Source organism: Prunus avium, chromosome 5 (assembly GCF_965620075.1).
Source record: "Prunus avium chromosome 5, drPruAviu1.hap1.1, whole genome shotgun sequence".
In the NCBI taxonomy this organism is placed as follows: domain Eukaryota; kingdom Viridiplantae; phylum Streptophyta; class Magnoliopsida; order Rosales; family Rosaceae; genus Prunus; species Prunus avium.
The window spans coordinates 27,032,137-27,046,991 of NC_142288.1; the positions used below are offsets into that span (position 1 = coordinate 27,032,137).

Below are 14,855 nucleotides of genomic sequence, written 5' to 3' on the forward strand. Positions count from 1 at the left end.
CCTAAGTGCAAGGTTTTTCTTTAGAGACTTTTTGCTTTTCCCCGTCTGCTAATCTCTAAGCTAATCTACGTTAATGGTGGGACTAATCTGATACGAAAGAAAGTGTTCGAAGACTATTATGATAAAAAAAATTAGCTAAACGACCAAAATGGAACTTGGACATAAAATTCAGGATTCATATTGGTGAAAAATCATAATGTCTAATTATTTAATTAATATTTTAATTCAAATGAACTATTTTATTCCCGATAATATTGACAAAATTTGATAATGGGACTAATTTAACTCGAAAAATTAGTTGGAAAACCAAATGAAACTTGTGCTTAAACTCATGGCCATTTGGATTATTTTTTTTTATAAAAAAACTCTACTAAATAATGGTGTACCTTTCACAGGAAAAAAAAGGTTTACTTGGTGATTTCTTATTTCTTATTTCTTAATTATTTTTTAATCAAAACTTGTTTAGTTAACCATCACCATTTGAAAATTCGTTACCGCCAGTATTTGGGCCATTACTCAAACGCAACGCAGTGGATAATCCGCCCAAATTGGATCCGACCCACTACTCTACCCGCCTTCTTCCCACCTATTATCCACAACTATTTCCACGTGTCCTTCTTCAAGCTCAGTCTTTCCCACCCCGACTCTCCTCTTCTGCTTTCTCTGCAACTCTCTCTTGAAAATCCAATTCTCTTCAACATCCGAAGCTCTGAGAGGCTAATGCCAGCCAAATTACCAGTATGACCCTATCCCCAGCTCTCTCCATTTCCAGTTGTTCGCCTCTCCCAGCCTCACTTTCCAACCTTAACCCTAAGTCCCACCAGCTCTCAGTCGTCACTAAAACCCCGGACTCATCCGTACACCGGAGATTCCTATCCGGCCACCGTAACTTCCTCTCCGGCGACCGGCGGTTGGAGTTCTCTGCTAGGGCGAAGCCGAAGGATCTCATCCTTGGGAACCCGTCGGTGACAGTCGAGAAGGGGAAGTACAGCTACGACGTCGAAACCCTAATCAACAAGCTCAGCAGCCTCCCTCCCCGAGGCAGCATAGCTCGGTGTCTCGACATCTTCAAGAATAAACTGTCGCTAAACGACTTCGCTTTGGTGTTCAAGGAGTTCGCGGCGCGCGGCGATTGGCAGCGATCGCTGAGGCTCTTCAAGTATATGCAGCGCCAGATATGGTGCAAGCCGAACGAGCACATTTACACCATTATGATCAGCTTGCTTGGCCGCGAAGGCCTGCTCGATAAATGCGCCGAGGTGTTCGACGACATGCCAAGCCAAGGCGTGGTCCGTAGCGTATTCAGCTACACCGCTTTGATCAATGCCTATGGGCGCAACGGTCAGTATGAAACCTCCCTTCAATTTCTTGATAGAATGAAGAAAGATAAGGTTTCGCCGAGTATATTGACTTATAATACCGTGCTCAATGCCTGTGCTAGAGGTGGGTTGGAATGGGAAGGGTTATTAGGATTGTTTGCCGAAATGAGGCATGAAGGGATTCAACCTGACCTTGTTACTTATAATACTTTGCTTAGTGCTTGTGCTGGTAGAGGTCTAGGTGATGAGGCAGAGATGGTGTTCAGGACTATGAATGAGGGTGGGATTGTTCCAGATATAACTACATATCGTTATCTTGTTGAAACTTTTGGTAAATTGGATAAGCTTGAGAAAGTATCAGAGCTGCTTAAAGAGATGGAATCTGGAGGGAATTTACCTGATATTACATCGTATAATGTGTTATTAGAGGCATATGCACAATTGGGGTCAATTAGAGAGTCAATGGGTGTGTTTAGGCAGATGCAAGCAGCAGGGTGTATGCCAAATGCGGCCACTTATAGTATTCTGTTGAATTTGTATGGGAGCCATGGACGGTATGATGATGTTCGGGAGCTTTTTCTTGAGATGAAAGTGAGCAATACAGAGCCAGATGCGGCTACATATAACATACTCATACAGGTGTTTGGGGAGGGTGGGTATTTTAAAGAGGTGGTGACTTTGTTTCATGATATGGTGGAGGAGAATATTGAGCCGAATATGGAGACGTATGAAGGGTTGATATATGCTTGTGGAAAGGGAGGACTCCATGAGGATGCCAAGAACATTTTACTTTACATGAGCGAGAAAGGAATAGTGCCTAGTTCGAAGGCTTATACAGGGGTTATTGAAGCATATGGGCAAGCGGCATTGTATGACGAAGCTCTTGTTGCCTTCAACACAATGAATGAAGTGGGAAGCAAACCATCAATTGAAAGCTACAACTCACTGATATATGCATTTGCAAGAGGCGGCCTATATAGGGAGACTGAAGCAGTTTTGTCAATAATGGGCGAGGTGGGTGTTGCCAGGAATGTCCATACATTCAATGGTATGATTGAAGCTTTTAGACAAGGAGGTCAGTTTGAGGAAGCTATAAAGGCATACGTTGAGATGGAAAAGAGAAGATGTGATCATGATGAGTGGACCCTTGAGGCAGTTTTAAGTGTTTACTGCGTTGCAGGTCTTGTGAATGAGTGTGAGGAGCACTTCCAAGAGATTAAAGCCTCGGGAATATTGCCCAGTGTCATGTGCTACTGCATGATGCTTGCTGTTTATGCAAGGAGTGACAGGTCAGCATTCACTCAATTGTTTCATAATATTTTCCTTTCATTGTTTATGGTAAGGGAGCAATTTCTGAGCTAATGGTCACCCATACAATTATCCAACATAATATTTTTCTATGAATGAAAGGAGCACATAAGATATTTATTTGCTAAAAAAATTGAGTGCATAAAAGATAAACAACATTCAGTTCTCCTGAATTCGTAATTCATCTCTCTATGACATGTATGGTGCAACTGGTAGGTAAGTTACTGAGTTTAAAGACAGTATCTGTAGAAACTTCGGCAAATTTTAACTAATGTTATATAGTAGCTTCAAAAATCCATGATCCACTATTGAAATACTTTGCAGTGCTCGAGACAATATGTCCTTCATACTCTCTATCCCAAAATTTTATAACTAAGATGAGTGGCAATATATGTGCGGTATGGCCTCTGCTATTCTGCATTAACTGTATTGTTAATATTCAGCCTTCAGCAATCCGTCACTGGAGAACTTCAAATCAAGGCTACTTTGATTGCACTTGATCTTGCAACTTGCATCATTATCATTGGTCTATGGCATTGTGAAAGCCTTACAGCGATAAAGTTATTATCTTTTTGCCTTGTGATGATTTATCTTACCTTTTGGGCTCCTTTCTTTCAGGTGGGATGATGCCAATGAGTTGCTAAATGAGATGCTCACAAATAGGGCATCAAATATTCATCAAGTAATTGGGCAGATGATAAAGGGAGATTATGATGATGACTCTAACTGGCAGATGGTAGAGTATGTTTTTGACAAATTAAAATCTGAAGGATGCAGGTTGGGAATGAGGTTCTACAACACACTACTAGAAGCACTTTGGTGGCTGGGCCAGAAACAAAGAGCTGTCCGAGTTCTTAATGAAGCGACACAGCGGGGGCTTTTTCCTGAACTTTTTCGTAAAAATAAACTTGTGGGGTCTGTTGATGTGCACAGGTATTTTGAGAGTTCATCTCCTTCAAGTCATGTTCTCTGACACAGGTTTATTTTAATCCTGATGTTGACCATTTTGTAGGATGTGGCAAGGCGGTGCATATGCAGCAATGTCAGTTTGGCTAAACAATATGTATGAGATGTTCCTGAATGGAGAGGATCTTCCCAATATTGCAACTGTCGTTGTAGTGTAAGTTGCTCTTTCCTTCCATCAATTTCTTTTCTGAAGGCCTACTTGATACAGATATTGGTTAGGGTTTATATGGTCTAGGTAGGCTAGGGATCTAATAGTGACACAAAGTGATTTTCATGAACCTTGACAAAATCTAGAATCTCAAATAATAATAAAAATATTTTCAGTTCCTTGTTATTTAGGTCTACACTCGATATAGATTAGTGGGAGGGAGTAACCTGCTGTTCCTATGGCAAACCTTGCACTTGCATAGATATATCTGTTTTGGTATTGCAATAAATTCACAGATCAAACTGTTTTTGTTGGGGGCCGATAAGAAAGGGGAAAAAGAGAAAAGGAGAAAAAGACATAAAAGGCTACATGTAGATTAAGTGATTTTAAAAAATATAAGTTTAGGCTTTTCTAACTTTGTCACTTCAAGTTGTCTGACTATTAGTGATGTGTTTTTTTATCGATCAGACGAGGAAAGATGGAGAAAAGCTCAATAACACAAGATTTGCCGATTGCAAAGGCTGCTTTTTCATTTCTGGAGGATAATATGCCATCATCCTTTTCCTTCCCAAAATGGAACAAGGGTCGAATTCTCTGCCAGCGCCCTCAGCTCAAGCGGATTCTATCCAGCATCGAACCATCTACAGACGGGTCAGAAAGGAAAAAAATAATTACATTAAGTAACTCCCCGTTTCCTCTTCCAGGAACAAAAACATCCTCCAAAGATGTCAATAGTGGACGGTATAATGACGTCAGTTCTGATGAAAGATTAAGGATAAGAACAGAGCTTTTGACAAGCGCAGTTTAGATACACTAGATATACTCATCACTTACTAGAGTTTGGTTTAGTTTTACTTGTCGCCATTTCAGTACAAGAATGGGAATGCTACAGGGCCAATTCATAGTTCAATTCCCTAGAGTTTCAATTTGGTGGAGAATGATTTTTCAGGTCCTCACCAACCTAAGTATTAGCTTGCAAAGAAGGCGGCATTGACCAAACCGCGAAATGCTCAGTTCCACGCCCTTTCTAGTTTGATTTGAAGTGAGTTCTGGTCCTTGGGATCACTTGTGGAAGACCTCGAGGTAACAAGGATTGTGATTTTGTAGCTAGCTGTAGTTATCCTTTTTTCATGTGTAAATGTACACTAAAAAATTTTGTGACTAAATATTTTGAGAAAAGTTAACAGATTGTTGTTGTAGTTTAGCCTTCATTGTGAATAATTACATCAGTGCAGTACATTTACACAATGAACAAATTTGGACATAGTTTGGATCTGGGCCGCACGACCTCGTAGTTTTGTGGGCCACTTTTTGATTGAGAAATATGTGTAGGGTTTCTCTTTAGGCCCAGAGTTGATCTTGTTTATTCTTTCTTGTTTGGGCTTCAATCTTCCACAATACTAAACTTTAAAAATTAAAATTTTAATCCCGCCCATTAGTTTCAAAATCATATCATAAATTAAAGGATTCAATTGTGCGTTGCACTTGTACGTGTAATACTCTTTTATTTTCCAAATCTGGTTACGGGTTAGGTCAGTTGATCATCCTCAACGTACATCGGAGTAGTTTACAACTTCGCCTTATTTTTAAAAAAAAAAGGTAAACAAAAAGTGAACAATAAGAGAAAGCAAGCAGGGCCTATTGTGGTTTTCCATTTCATTCTCATCTCTCATGTGTTCTCTCATCAAGCACTACGATAATACCAACATGTTTTAAAGCTATATATATATATGTCTTCAAAAAGCTCTATTTCTCTTTGGGTTGGAGTCTTTTTTAGAGAAAGCAGTTTCTCGATCATTTTCTTGGAGACTAAGAAAACACTCGTGGGTAACAAAGATACAAACATGATTCTTGGCACAAAGTAAAAAAGCTAAGAAACACCACATGCTCTCCATATGCAAAATAACATACACAGAATTAACAAAAAGCACTTTTTAGAGAAAGGGGGTAATATTTGGTGTCAACAATTAAAGTAAAAGCGTATTTAACTAAGCACATCTCAAGCCCTAAAGTCAAATTCATGTCCAAATCTACAAGTAAAGGAATTTTCTTCCATTGGAAGTGCTTTCTTCAATAGGATCATCTATCACTTTGCTCCCCTGACTTTTTATCCAACTTTCCTTTTATCTCAAAAATAGTAGTTTAGGTGAATATGCTTCTACTTCCAATGCTAGATCATGTTGCCCACATCAATAGTAAAAGTTCAAGCCCTGCACTCCACCTCCTCTACATAAACAAAAAGAAAATTCCCAACCATTTGATAAGAAATTCCATTATACATGAAACCTATTTGTTTTGCTACACGCTCATAGCGTAGGCTTGTAACTTAGTAGTGAATCAAAGTGATTGCTTTGTGACAGAGATTAAGTTAGGTGGGCAAAATGACGTAATATGTTCATCGCTATTTAGTATGTGAAGTTGCATTAAGCGCGCCCTATCCCCTTGGAGCAAAACAAACGTATAGCCACGACAAGAAATCCTAATTGTATGCAATTAAACGTGCAATAATTGCATCAGAAATTGTCTTCTTCAACATATATGGTATGGACTTTAGATAAGGAGTGCAGGTGAGGAACAAAAGTTTTTCATGAAAAGAGGCCAAGAAGATAAGAGTGCAAGGGTAATGGTGGAACCCCACAGAAACCTTATCTTAGCTGCTCTTCCTCTATCCTCTATCACAAGCACAACTACCCCACCATGAAAGCAAGTTTATATTAAAACAGGAGTGTACGATCTTAAGAGATAACGAAAACAAATCCGCCAATTTATTTTCAGTGGACAAAAGCGAATATGCGAAGTTGACGGTCCATAGAGCATCTCTCAATTATTATAACCATAATAATATCCAAAAATATATTACGAAAATCATAGATTGATAACTACTATAAGCATAAAGAATAGCATTGAGCTGGGTTTTATCATTAATTAATTGCAATTTGCAACTACATAATTTTTTTTTTTAATACAAGCGATTAGAAGAGGGGAGTTTATACAAATATTCATTGAGTATCTGGGTGTTTCGAACATTTGCCCGAAGTGAAAACTCAACCAACCGTATTATACCCAACTAACGCAAGTGGATTAAGATATTCAAAGTGAAGATGTCATTTTGATTTTACCTTTAAAAAAAATAATGTTGGGGTAGGTCTGTTCTGTTCCGCATAAGTTTGGGGTTTGGATGAGTTAATTATTTGTTTAACTCACTATTATCTGTAATCAAGTTGGGTTTGACTGGATAAAGAAAGGGGTGCAGAGAGCATATTATATTTTGTGAAATGCCTCAACCATGTGCGATGCTCTCTTCTTTTTTATTTATTTATTTATTCTAGAGACAGCATGAATTGGTGGTTGAGTGGGGCCCCATAAACAATGCCTCTCTTCCAATGAAATTTGGAATCTTCTTTGTGTACAAATTTGGTCCTATCTAGGCCCATAATTGTTAGGAAAAACAATCATCCTAAACACTAAAATTGAAGTACCATTTTAGGAAAAAAGACCCAAAAAACAAAATAATTGACTCATTTTAAAGCTTGAAGGGCAACATTTAGCCACACAACAATGCTCATGTGTCAAGTTTGTTTCTTTGTTTGTTGGTAGCCTTCTACCACAATTGTTCATAATTTTGACCAAATCCAAATTTCTTGTTTGCTCCACCAACCCCTATTTTGGTTCATTTTTAACATCATCATATAAACACCTATGAATTATTCTCATATATTTGGTCCATTAATTTGTCGGGCCAATGATCCACTACTAGCAACACTGATATTATTCATAACTTAACCACCCACAAAGCCCAGTAAATGTGAAGTCTCATCACAAAAGACATCGATAATATTAGTAGTGGAATCATTCATTTTATGTTGTGTTTTATTTAGTCAGATTTTCGATATAAGACTTATATTCCTACATAATTCTTCAAATTATCATAATTAATTAAAGCTTCATTTTCCAATGAGTTCAAGCCAAATGACATGGAGGAGGTGGTGTGATAAATTGGTAAGCTTTAAATCAAAATCCAATCCCATGTCAAATTTTGTTTTTCCAAGATATTTGTTGGAGAGAGATGCTAAAGAGACAGAATAAACCACGAAACGAAATGGTAAAAAAGTAAACGGACTATTAGATCACACGTGGCGAACGCAGTCCCAAAGCCCGAAACTTTACAGCCTTTACACACCGTCCGTTCCACGATCCACATGTAGCCACCTCATCCCTGTCGTCTCCCGCGTATATATATAAAACCTCACCCGCAGACTGCTCTTCATCTTTTTTATTCGCTCCTTTTCTCCGAATCGTACGGCCTCAGATCCATAGCCGTCCAGAAAAAAGCAGAGACCAAAAAACGTCGTCGTCGTCGCAGTGGTCGGTGAAGATGGCTGGCACGTGCTCCACCGTCGAGCCTGCGGGCGCCGGAGAGATCATGCTCTTCGGCGTGCGCGTGGTGGTCGACTCCATGAGGAAGAGCGTGAGTTTGAACAATCTCTCGCAGTACGAGCAGCCTCAAGAGGGCTCCAACAACAACAGCGGCAATAACAACATCACCGGCAAGGATGACGTGGCCGGTTACGCCTCCGAGAACGACGTCGTTCACAATTCTGGCGGAAGTCGCGAGCGCGAACGCAAGCGAGGTTAGTCTCTCTCTCTATCTCTCTCTTTCTCTCTGATCGCTGATAATCTCTGATCAACCACTCTACACTGAAATTTTAGTCAATTGCGCCTTTTGTATTCATTTTATCAAAAAGGGAACAAATTTGATTAAATGTTCTGATCATCGTTGACAAAATTTGCATTCTTTACCAAAAAAATAAATCTGAAATTTTTGTCAATTGTTACATTGGATGTCCTAAATTCATGAAATTACTAATTCTGTTTTTCTATGTTAATTCAAATTCATTTAAGAAAAGAAAATTGATATGAAATGAGTTAATTTTGTTTGAAAAATTGTGAATTTATTATTTATATGGATGGTGATAGGGGTTCCATGGACGGAGGAAGAGCACAAGCTATTCCTGCTAGGGTTGCAGAAAGTGGGGAAGGGCGATTGGAGAGGGATCTCTAGAAACTTCGTGAAGACTCGCACACCCACTCAGGTCGCTAGCCACGCTCAGAAATACTTTCTGCGCCGAAACAACCACAATCGCCGCCGCCGCAGATCTAGCCTCTTCGATATCACCACAGATACGGTAATAATTCAGTTCCCTCTAATTTCAGAGCAACTCAATCCAATTCATGTATTTGATCTGACAAGTAGCTTTGCAGTCATTTAAAGTGTGGATCTAGCAGTTTTTTCAAAAGTAGTTGTTTATATGGATCTGGCAAGTAGGTTTTTTGGAGTTGAGGATACAAGGGCCTTATCGTTTGAAATATATGCAACATTTGAACTTTATATCCCTATCCAATTTTCTTAGCAATCAGAGTCTTGAGAGAGCATAAGATTATTTACTTGGTGATCTGTTCAAGTTTGGGATTACTTTTATTTGCTCAGGAAATTTTGGAACATAAAACGAAATTTGATGAAGAATGCTATGTGTTTTAATGGTCGTCTTCTTATGAACTGAAACAAAAGAAGTCAAATTGTTGATTTGTAATTTCTTTGAAGTGGATGTTATTGTTTTGTTTGTCTAATTAGTTGGTTCATGCAATTTTTCACAACCACCAAAAGCAAAAGTAAGCTTTATCTTATCGTGATAACTCCTTTTCTGTGTGTTAGGTCACTGCAACTCCAATGGATGAAGAGCAAGCACATCATCAAGATAACACATCTCAATCACATCCATTGCCTCCTCCACCACCATCTGAGGCTTGCAATCCTAGTGGATTTTCGATGGTGCCAAATTTTCCATTGACTGTAGGTCCGGCTGTCTTGCCAGTTCCCATTGAGAATCCAATGGGAAATCTAACCTTGGGACACACAAATCTTGAGAATAATGCTTCGGCTAGGCTTGTCCGTCCAATTGCCCTTCATTCGGCCCCTCATGCTACAGCAATGTCTGATCTAAACTTGAAGTCGACAATGGACACGTCGACTCTAACTCTCGACCTCTCCTTGTCAATGGACCCGAGGGAATCGTCATCAAGGCATTCGGCTTTCCAGGCAATGCCAAGCTTCAGCAATGGGGATAGCATTATTAGTGTTGCTTGAGAGTGTGCTGATTTGTGGAAATGGTTTATAATTAGGGCAAATGGGTGAGATAAAGCGATCCCAAATCCCAAATTTGACAATGGATTAGAGAGGGCAAGGTAATTAGGTGACTGAATTTGTTCCTTTTAGTTTGTTGTACAGACCCCCCACCCCCCCCCCCCCCCCCCCCCCCCCCCCCCCAAGATAATGTAATGTCCTGTTCTTCTTGTTCTGTGGTATTATCTCACCGATTCTCCTTTTTTTCATTTGGCTTTTTTTGTTAGCAGCTGATATAACTGGAAAATAACTGGTACAGTATACAGTGTTTTGATTGCTGATTTTGGTACCCTGGTGGGCCTGGTCAGAAGTCACAAGTGGTTTACATGTCTTTGTGAGGAAACAAATATCAAGTTGGGTTTTGGTGGGGTAGCATTTCCTTGCCCTTTCTTTATTCTGGATGGACAAAATTAATTGTGTGATAGTCATTGAATCTGGCCCTCAATAATGGATCGTGATTGTTGCAACAAACGTTTTAATATTAACACGTGTTTGGGACATTGATAATGCCTTATCTGAGTGGCCTAAAGGGGTTTAAAGGAATCGACTTTATGCGGTGTCTTTGGCCGACTTTTGCCACTCTGTTAGTTTGGGGTTTTAATTGGGCAGAGAAATGGTTGCTTTCATTCCCACTTTTTGACTAGGATGAGATGACAGAAACTTTAATTATAATTAGGATGGCTCAACCTTAGTGTTGAGAAGTGAGTGTGCTTATGACCTGTGAGTGTTCAAAGTAAGAGCTTGATTGGGACTGATTTCTGACAATGAGAAGTGATTCTGACTCTGAGGCACTAATAGTGTTTTTGGGAAGCGCTTTCTCTAAAAGCACTTGAATTTAGAATAGAAGTTTCAATGCTCTTGTGAGAAAAAGTTGGGGTGAAATTGTGTGTTAAAGCCAAGACAATTGACCTCTTGTATCAATTGGGTAAAGTGTGATGCCAAGAGTGCATCTGTACACATGATACATGCATCGAATTGAGGGAACCTTCTAGTATATATACACATTATTGATATATAGAATGATTGAATCTTAATAATATAAGAAATAAAATAATGTACAAGTCCAATTCTACAATTGACAATTTCTATTAAAAACTCAGCAGAGTGCAATTTAACACTGGTGTTGTGATCACTGACCACCTTGCCTTGGTATATAAGTAAGACCAAATTACGATTTTCCCCCACTGATTTGTTGACTATTTCTCACTCCCTCAGGTCACTGAAGAATAGCGATCCGAAGATTGGCCTTTTCAAAAGCTATGCGTTTTCGTCGCAATTCCGACCCACATCATTCTTGTTGGTCGTCATCTTATCAGACAACTTATTCAGATTCACATTCTTTCCCAACAACACAACAGTTTCAAGTGAAGATTTTAGCACAAGTATGTCTAGAGATTAATATTGGAAAGTATATTGTGAGAGAATCATTTCTTAAAAATCTCCGAAACTAATTAAGAACTTTTGTAACTTTGGAGCCTTGTAAAATTGAAAGAAGTTCACACAAGAATTCAACATCTTATATAAGTCAATGAGGAGGAGAAACCAGATGAACCACAAGTGGAAGTACTCCAAGAAATTTTCCAAATATAACAAGACATGAAATTATTTATTAAGTGAGAATAGAATAAAATGTACACTTGAGATGATGTTAAACGTATTCTAAACTCAACACTTACATCGTTACTTGACGGCAATTTGGAATGGGGGCTTCATTCAAATCGTCTTCACTTCATTTAGTTCTCCTTCTTTTTTCCTTTAACACTCTAGTCTAGCAGCAGCCTTCAGTTTATGCAGACGAAAGCCACGGGTTAGGTGCCACGTAAGTATATCCCTGGAAATGCTCACTCGCTGTTGGTGTGGGAGCTGGTGAGTCGTCCAGAGGCATTGTAGTCCAGCACCGATCGAAGTTGGCCGTGCAGTCTTTTCCACTCACATCCGGCTTGAACTTTGGGAGCAGTTCTCTGGCCTCCAACTTCTTCCAGTTGATTGATCGAAACCATTTATGACTTTTGATATTATCACCTCCATTAGGCCCACTCCCCAACCTTTGTAACGGATCCTTTTGTAGCAACTGCACAATTGAAGAAGAATCTTCCATTGGTTAGCTAGCTGTTCATTTGACAAAATGAAAAATAAAAGGGAGAAAAGATCATATGGAAGAATATACATACTCCTCTGAGCAAGGAGTGAGCTTCACTGGTAAGATAAGGTGGAAGTTTAACTTTCTCTTTGATGATTCTCTCCTGGAGTTTCTTTCTATTCGCATGCGTAAATGGTGGCTGCAGGAAAGGGGCAAAACAATTTTTGAACAAACAGTCAATATTGGTAATTTAAAGACTTTAAATTATAGCCATCTTGATCATTTAAAACAGTATAATGGTATCAACTAATGAATTTACAGAAGTATGCTAGCCCACTATAACTTGTAATAGTTTTGCTTTCTTGCATGAATGTTTCAAGTTAACGACGTGCCCTGCCTATGAATCGATGTTGATGGAGCCTAAAAGCCTAATTAGAAGAAAATTAGAGGACCTAACAATGGGCAGAGTTCAACAAGCTTCTATTTCGTCAATAAACATACCTTTGAAAAACTCATAATTTTGAATGTGCAATCTGAGAGGACCATTAGACAATTACGAGTTTAAATCACAAAATTGCATTGGATACGTCTATTGTTTTACCTGCCCACTTAGCATCTCATACAAAAGTATACCAATGCTCCACCAATCTGCATCTTTGTTATGGCCTTTAGACAGCAATATTTCAGGAGCCATGTATTCTGTGGTCCCACACATTGAATTTGATCTGCTGGCTTCATCAATTTCCTTTGCTAGTCCAAAATCAGTTAGCATGACCTGCATCACAGGTATCCATTTCAGCAAAAGTAGAAGTCCCAGCGAGAAACGGATAATCTGACTACCATGCATGTTCCTACAACAAATGGTAAGTAAATGAGCATGGCCATTACATGCCCGTCAGAATCCACAAGAACATTTTCAGGTTTAAGGTCCCGATGCACGATCCCGCACTTGTGAAGATGTGCAACAGCAGATACTATCTCAGCAGTATACAGTCTTGCTTGATCCTCGCTACTCAAGAAACATCCCAAAGACGAAATCAAAACAAATGGACATATACATTGAGTATAAATTTCTAATAATACAAAGAAAAATTACCTAAAGATTCCCTGCCGGTACAAGTGAAAGAAGAGATGCCCTCCATTTATAAAATCCATGATCAAATAAAGCTTAGAGTTGGTCTGCAAAGCCAAAGTCAACATACAAGCTTAAGAGCATACTAGTATACAATGAAATTCACATAAAATGGTTCACAGCCAATGAAATCACATAAGATGGTAAGCAATCAAAGAGAGCACATCTGATACATAAAACAGACAAGATTTTTGGTACAAAAAGAGAACAAATTTCAATAACCCAGCAAGAGTTCAGAGCTGAAAATTAATGGGAAGGACCAGTTTTTCTACTATGCAAACTTAATTTCATCAAATTCACTAAATTAACTAAAATTCACAAAAAGGGTACCTGGAAAGAGTAGCGAAGCTGGACAATAAAAGGGTGCACAACCTTAGTGAGGATGTCTCTCTCAGCTTTCATATAATCCACATGGTTCTTCTTTATAATTGTGTCTTTTCTCATAACCTTCATAGCATAAAGCCCATCACTTTCGTTGTTGTTACTGTCATCGTTGCCCTTCTTTCTCACTTGAAAGACCTTCCCAAACGCGCCCTTACCCACAACTCTGAGCATCTCAAAATCCGCAGGCCCAAACTTACGAGCTCTCTCTTTGACTGCGAGCTCGGTCTTTTCCGATTCCCCATCATTCCGATTATCAGTTCTGTCTGGGTTTTCGGATTCGTCTTCGTCGCTCTGGGAATCGAGGAATTCGGCGGTGAAAGGGAGGGAGGAAGATGGAGCGAAGCGCGGGGAGGGGCCCACGAAGGAGTGAGAGCGGTTGTGGATGACCAGTGGAGCCGGAGGGAGCGACGTGGCGGAGGTTGATTGGTCATTGGGGGTGGCGGTGGTGGGGCCGAAGAGGTCGTTAAAGTCGAAGTCTTGAGGTGGAGAGGAGGACGAAGAAGAAGAGGAAGGCGGGATAGTGAGGTTGCTGAGCTTTGCGGCGAGCAGAGAGTGGAGGCTCTTCTTCTGAGACGACGACACCATGTTTCTTTCTTCAAGCTCTCTCTCTCTGCTTCTACATGATGAGAGAGAGAGAGAGAGAATGGTAAGCTGAGCTGAGTGTGCGTGAGGTTGTCAGCCGAGTCAGTGAAACGAAGATGACGTTAACATAACTGACTGCTATTGGCAACGCGCCATTTGATATTGTGAACGGCATTTCCCATCAGCTCCCGCTACTACACGTCGTTTGGTTTATACGACATCGACCGTTCAACTTTTTTTTTTAAATATAATTAAAATCGACCGTTCGACTTTAAGGTTTCAAAAACGAATAGTAACGACATGTCCCTTCCCTTCTTATCTACAACTATGGTGGTATTGGTATTTCGGATTGGATCCAAATTATCTATAGGGTTGGATTGAAATATAAAGGAGAGAGTTCATAATAAGTTTTCTTTTGGAGTGCTAATAAAATCTGATTTAATTAACTTTTTAATTCATGACATGTTTGATAATGAGCCAAAATTTCCTTTTACAAGACTACAATCAATGATGATCTTATGCCCCTACAATCAATGATGATCTTATGCAGGGGCTTACAGTTTAAGCGGTCAAGAGCATGTATGAGTTCCTATGGTTGAATCACTCATTTTCCAAATATCATTTGTATAAATAAAAAATTCAATTATCATCCTAGGTAGGTGTACAAACAGCGACGTCATCTACAAGGGCTATGAAAGCGGTGCCTCTTGTATGATAGTCGTCACAGAATTAGGTTGTAGTTATAGCTTTGAACT

At 39.4% G+C, this 14,855-nt stretch overlaps 3 protein-coding genes across 3 annotated transcripts; 2 read left to right on the forward strand and 1 right to left on the reverse strand.

Moving 5' to 3' along the window:
• The first annotated feature begins 619 nt into the window (after nt 1-619).
• On the forward strand, nt 620-4,945 carry PTAC2 (plastid transcriptionally active 2). Its single transcript, XM_021952708.2, has 4 exons — nt 620-2,608; nt 3,246-3,560; nt 3,640-3,747; nt 4,210-4,945. The coding sequence occupies exons 1-4, from the start codon at nt 741-743 to the stop codon at nt 4,547-4,549; spliced, it is 2,631 nt and encodes an 876-aa protein (XP_021808400.2). The 5' UTR covers nt 620-740; the 3' UTR covers nt 4,550-4,945.
• A 3,062-nt stretch (nt 4,946-8,007) lies between these two features.
• Nucleotides 8,008-10,131, forward strand: LOC110752102 (Homeodomain-like superfamily protein). Its single transcript, XM_021952700.2, has 3 exons — nt 8,008-8,372; nt 8,719-8,927; nt 9,455-10,131. The coding sequence occupies exons 1-3, from the start codon at nt 8,117-8,119 to the stop codon at nt 9,884-9,886; spliced, it is 897 nt and encodes a 298-aa protein (XP_021808392.2). The 5' UTR covers nt 8,008-8,116; the 3' UTR covers nt 9,887-10,131.
• A 1,338-nt stretch (nt 10,132-11,469) lies between these two features.
• LOC110752104 (serine/threonine-protein kinase AtPK1/AtPK6) lies at nt 11,470-14,209 on the reverse strand. Its single transcript, XM_021952705.2, has 6 exons — nt 13,465-14,209; nt 13,099-13,181; nt 12,891-13,011; nt 12,604-12,777; nt 12,094-12,201; nt 11,470-11,993 (listed from the first exon to the last, which is right to left on the reverse strand). The coding sequence occupies exons 1-6, from the start codon at nt 14,101-14,103 to the stop codon at nt 11,709-11,711; spliced, it is 1,410 nt and encodes a 469-aa protein (XP_021808397.2). The 5' UTR covers nt 14,104-14,209; the 3' UTR covers nt 11,470-11,708.
• Between the last annotated feature and the right edge of the window lie 646 nt (nt 14,210-14,855).

Bases quoted from the DNA above. Each gene is read 5' to 3' on its own strand.
- PTAC2 (XM_021952708.2), top strand. From the start codon at position 741: ATGACCCTATCCCCAGCTCTCTCCATTTCCAGTTGTTCGCCTCTCCCA. The intron at 2,609-3,245 runs GTCAGCATTCAC...CCTTTCTTTCAG, and splicing joins GTTTATGCAAGGAGTGACAG to GTGGGATGATGCCAATGAGT. The intron at 3,748-4,209 runs GTAAGTTGCTCT...TTTATCGATCAG, and splicing joins ATTGCAACTGTCGTTGTAGT to ACGAGGAAAGATGGAGAAAA.
- LOC110752102 (XM_021952700.2), top strand. From the start codon at position 8,117: ATGGCTGGCACGTGCTCCACCGTCGAGCCTGCGGGCGCCGGAGAGATC. The intron at 8,373-8,718 runs GTTAGTCTCTCT...GGATGGTGATAG, and splicing joins CGAGCGCGAACGCAAGCGAG to GGGTTCCATGGACGGAGGAA. The intron at 8,928-9,454 runs GTAATAATTCAG...TCTGTGTGTTAG, and splicing joins TCGATATCACCACAGATACG to GTCACTGCAACTCCAATGGA.
- LOC110752104 (XM_021952705.2), bottom strand. From the start codon at position 14,103: ATGGTGTCGTCGTCTCAGAAGAAGAGCCTCCACTCTCTGCTCGCCGCA. The intron at 13,012-13,098 runs GTAATTTTTCTT...TTTCTTGAGTAG, and splicing joins TACCGGCAGGGAATCTTTAG to CGAGGATCAAGCAAGACTGT. The intron at 11,994-12,093 runs GTATGTATATTC...TCAATTGTGCAG, and splicing joins CTCACTCCTTGCTCAGAGGA to TTGCTACAAAAGGATCCGTT.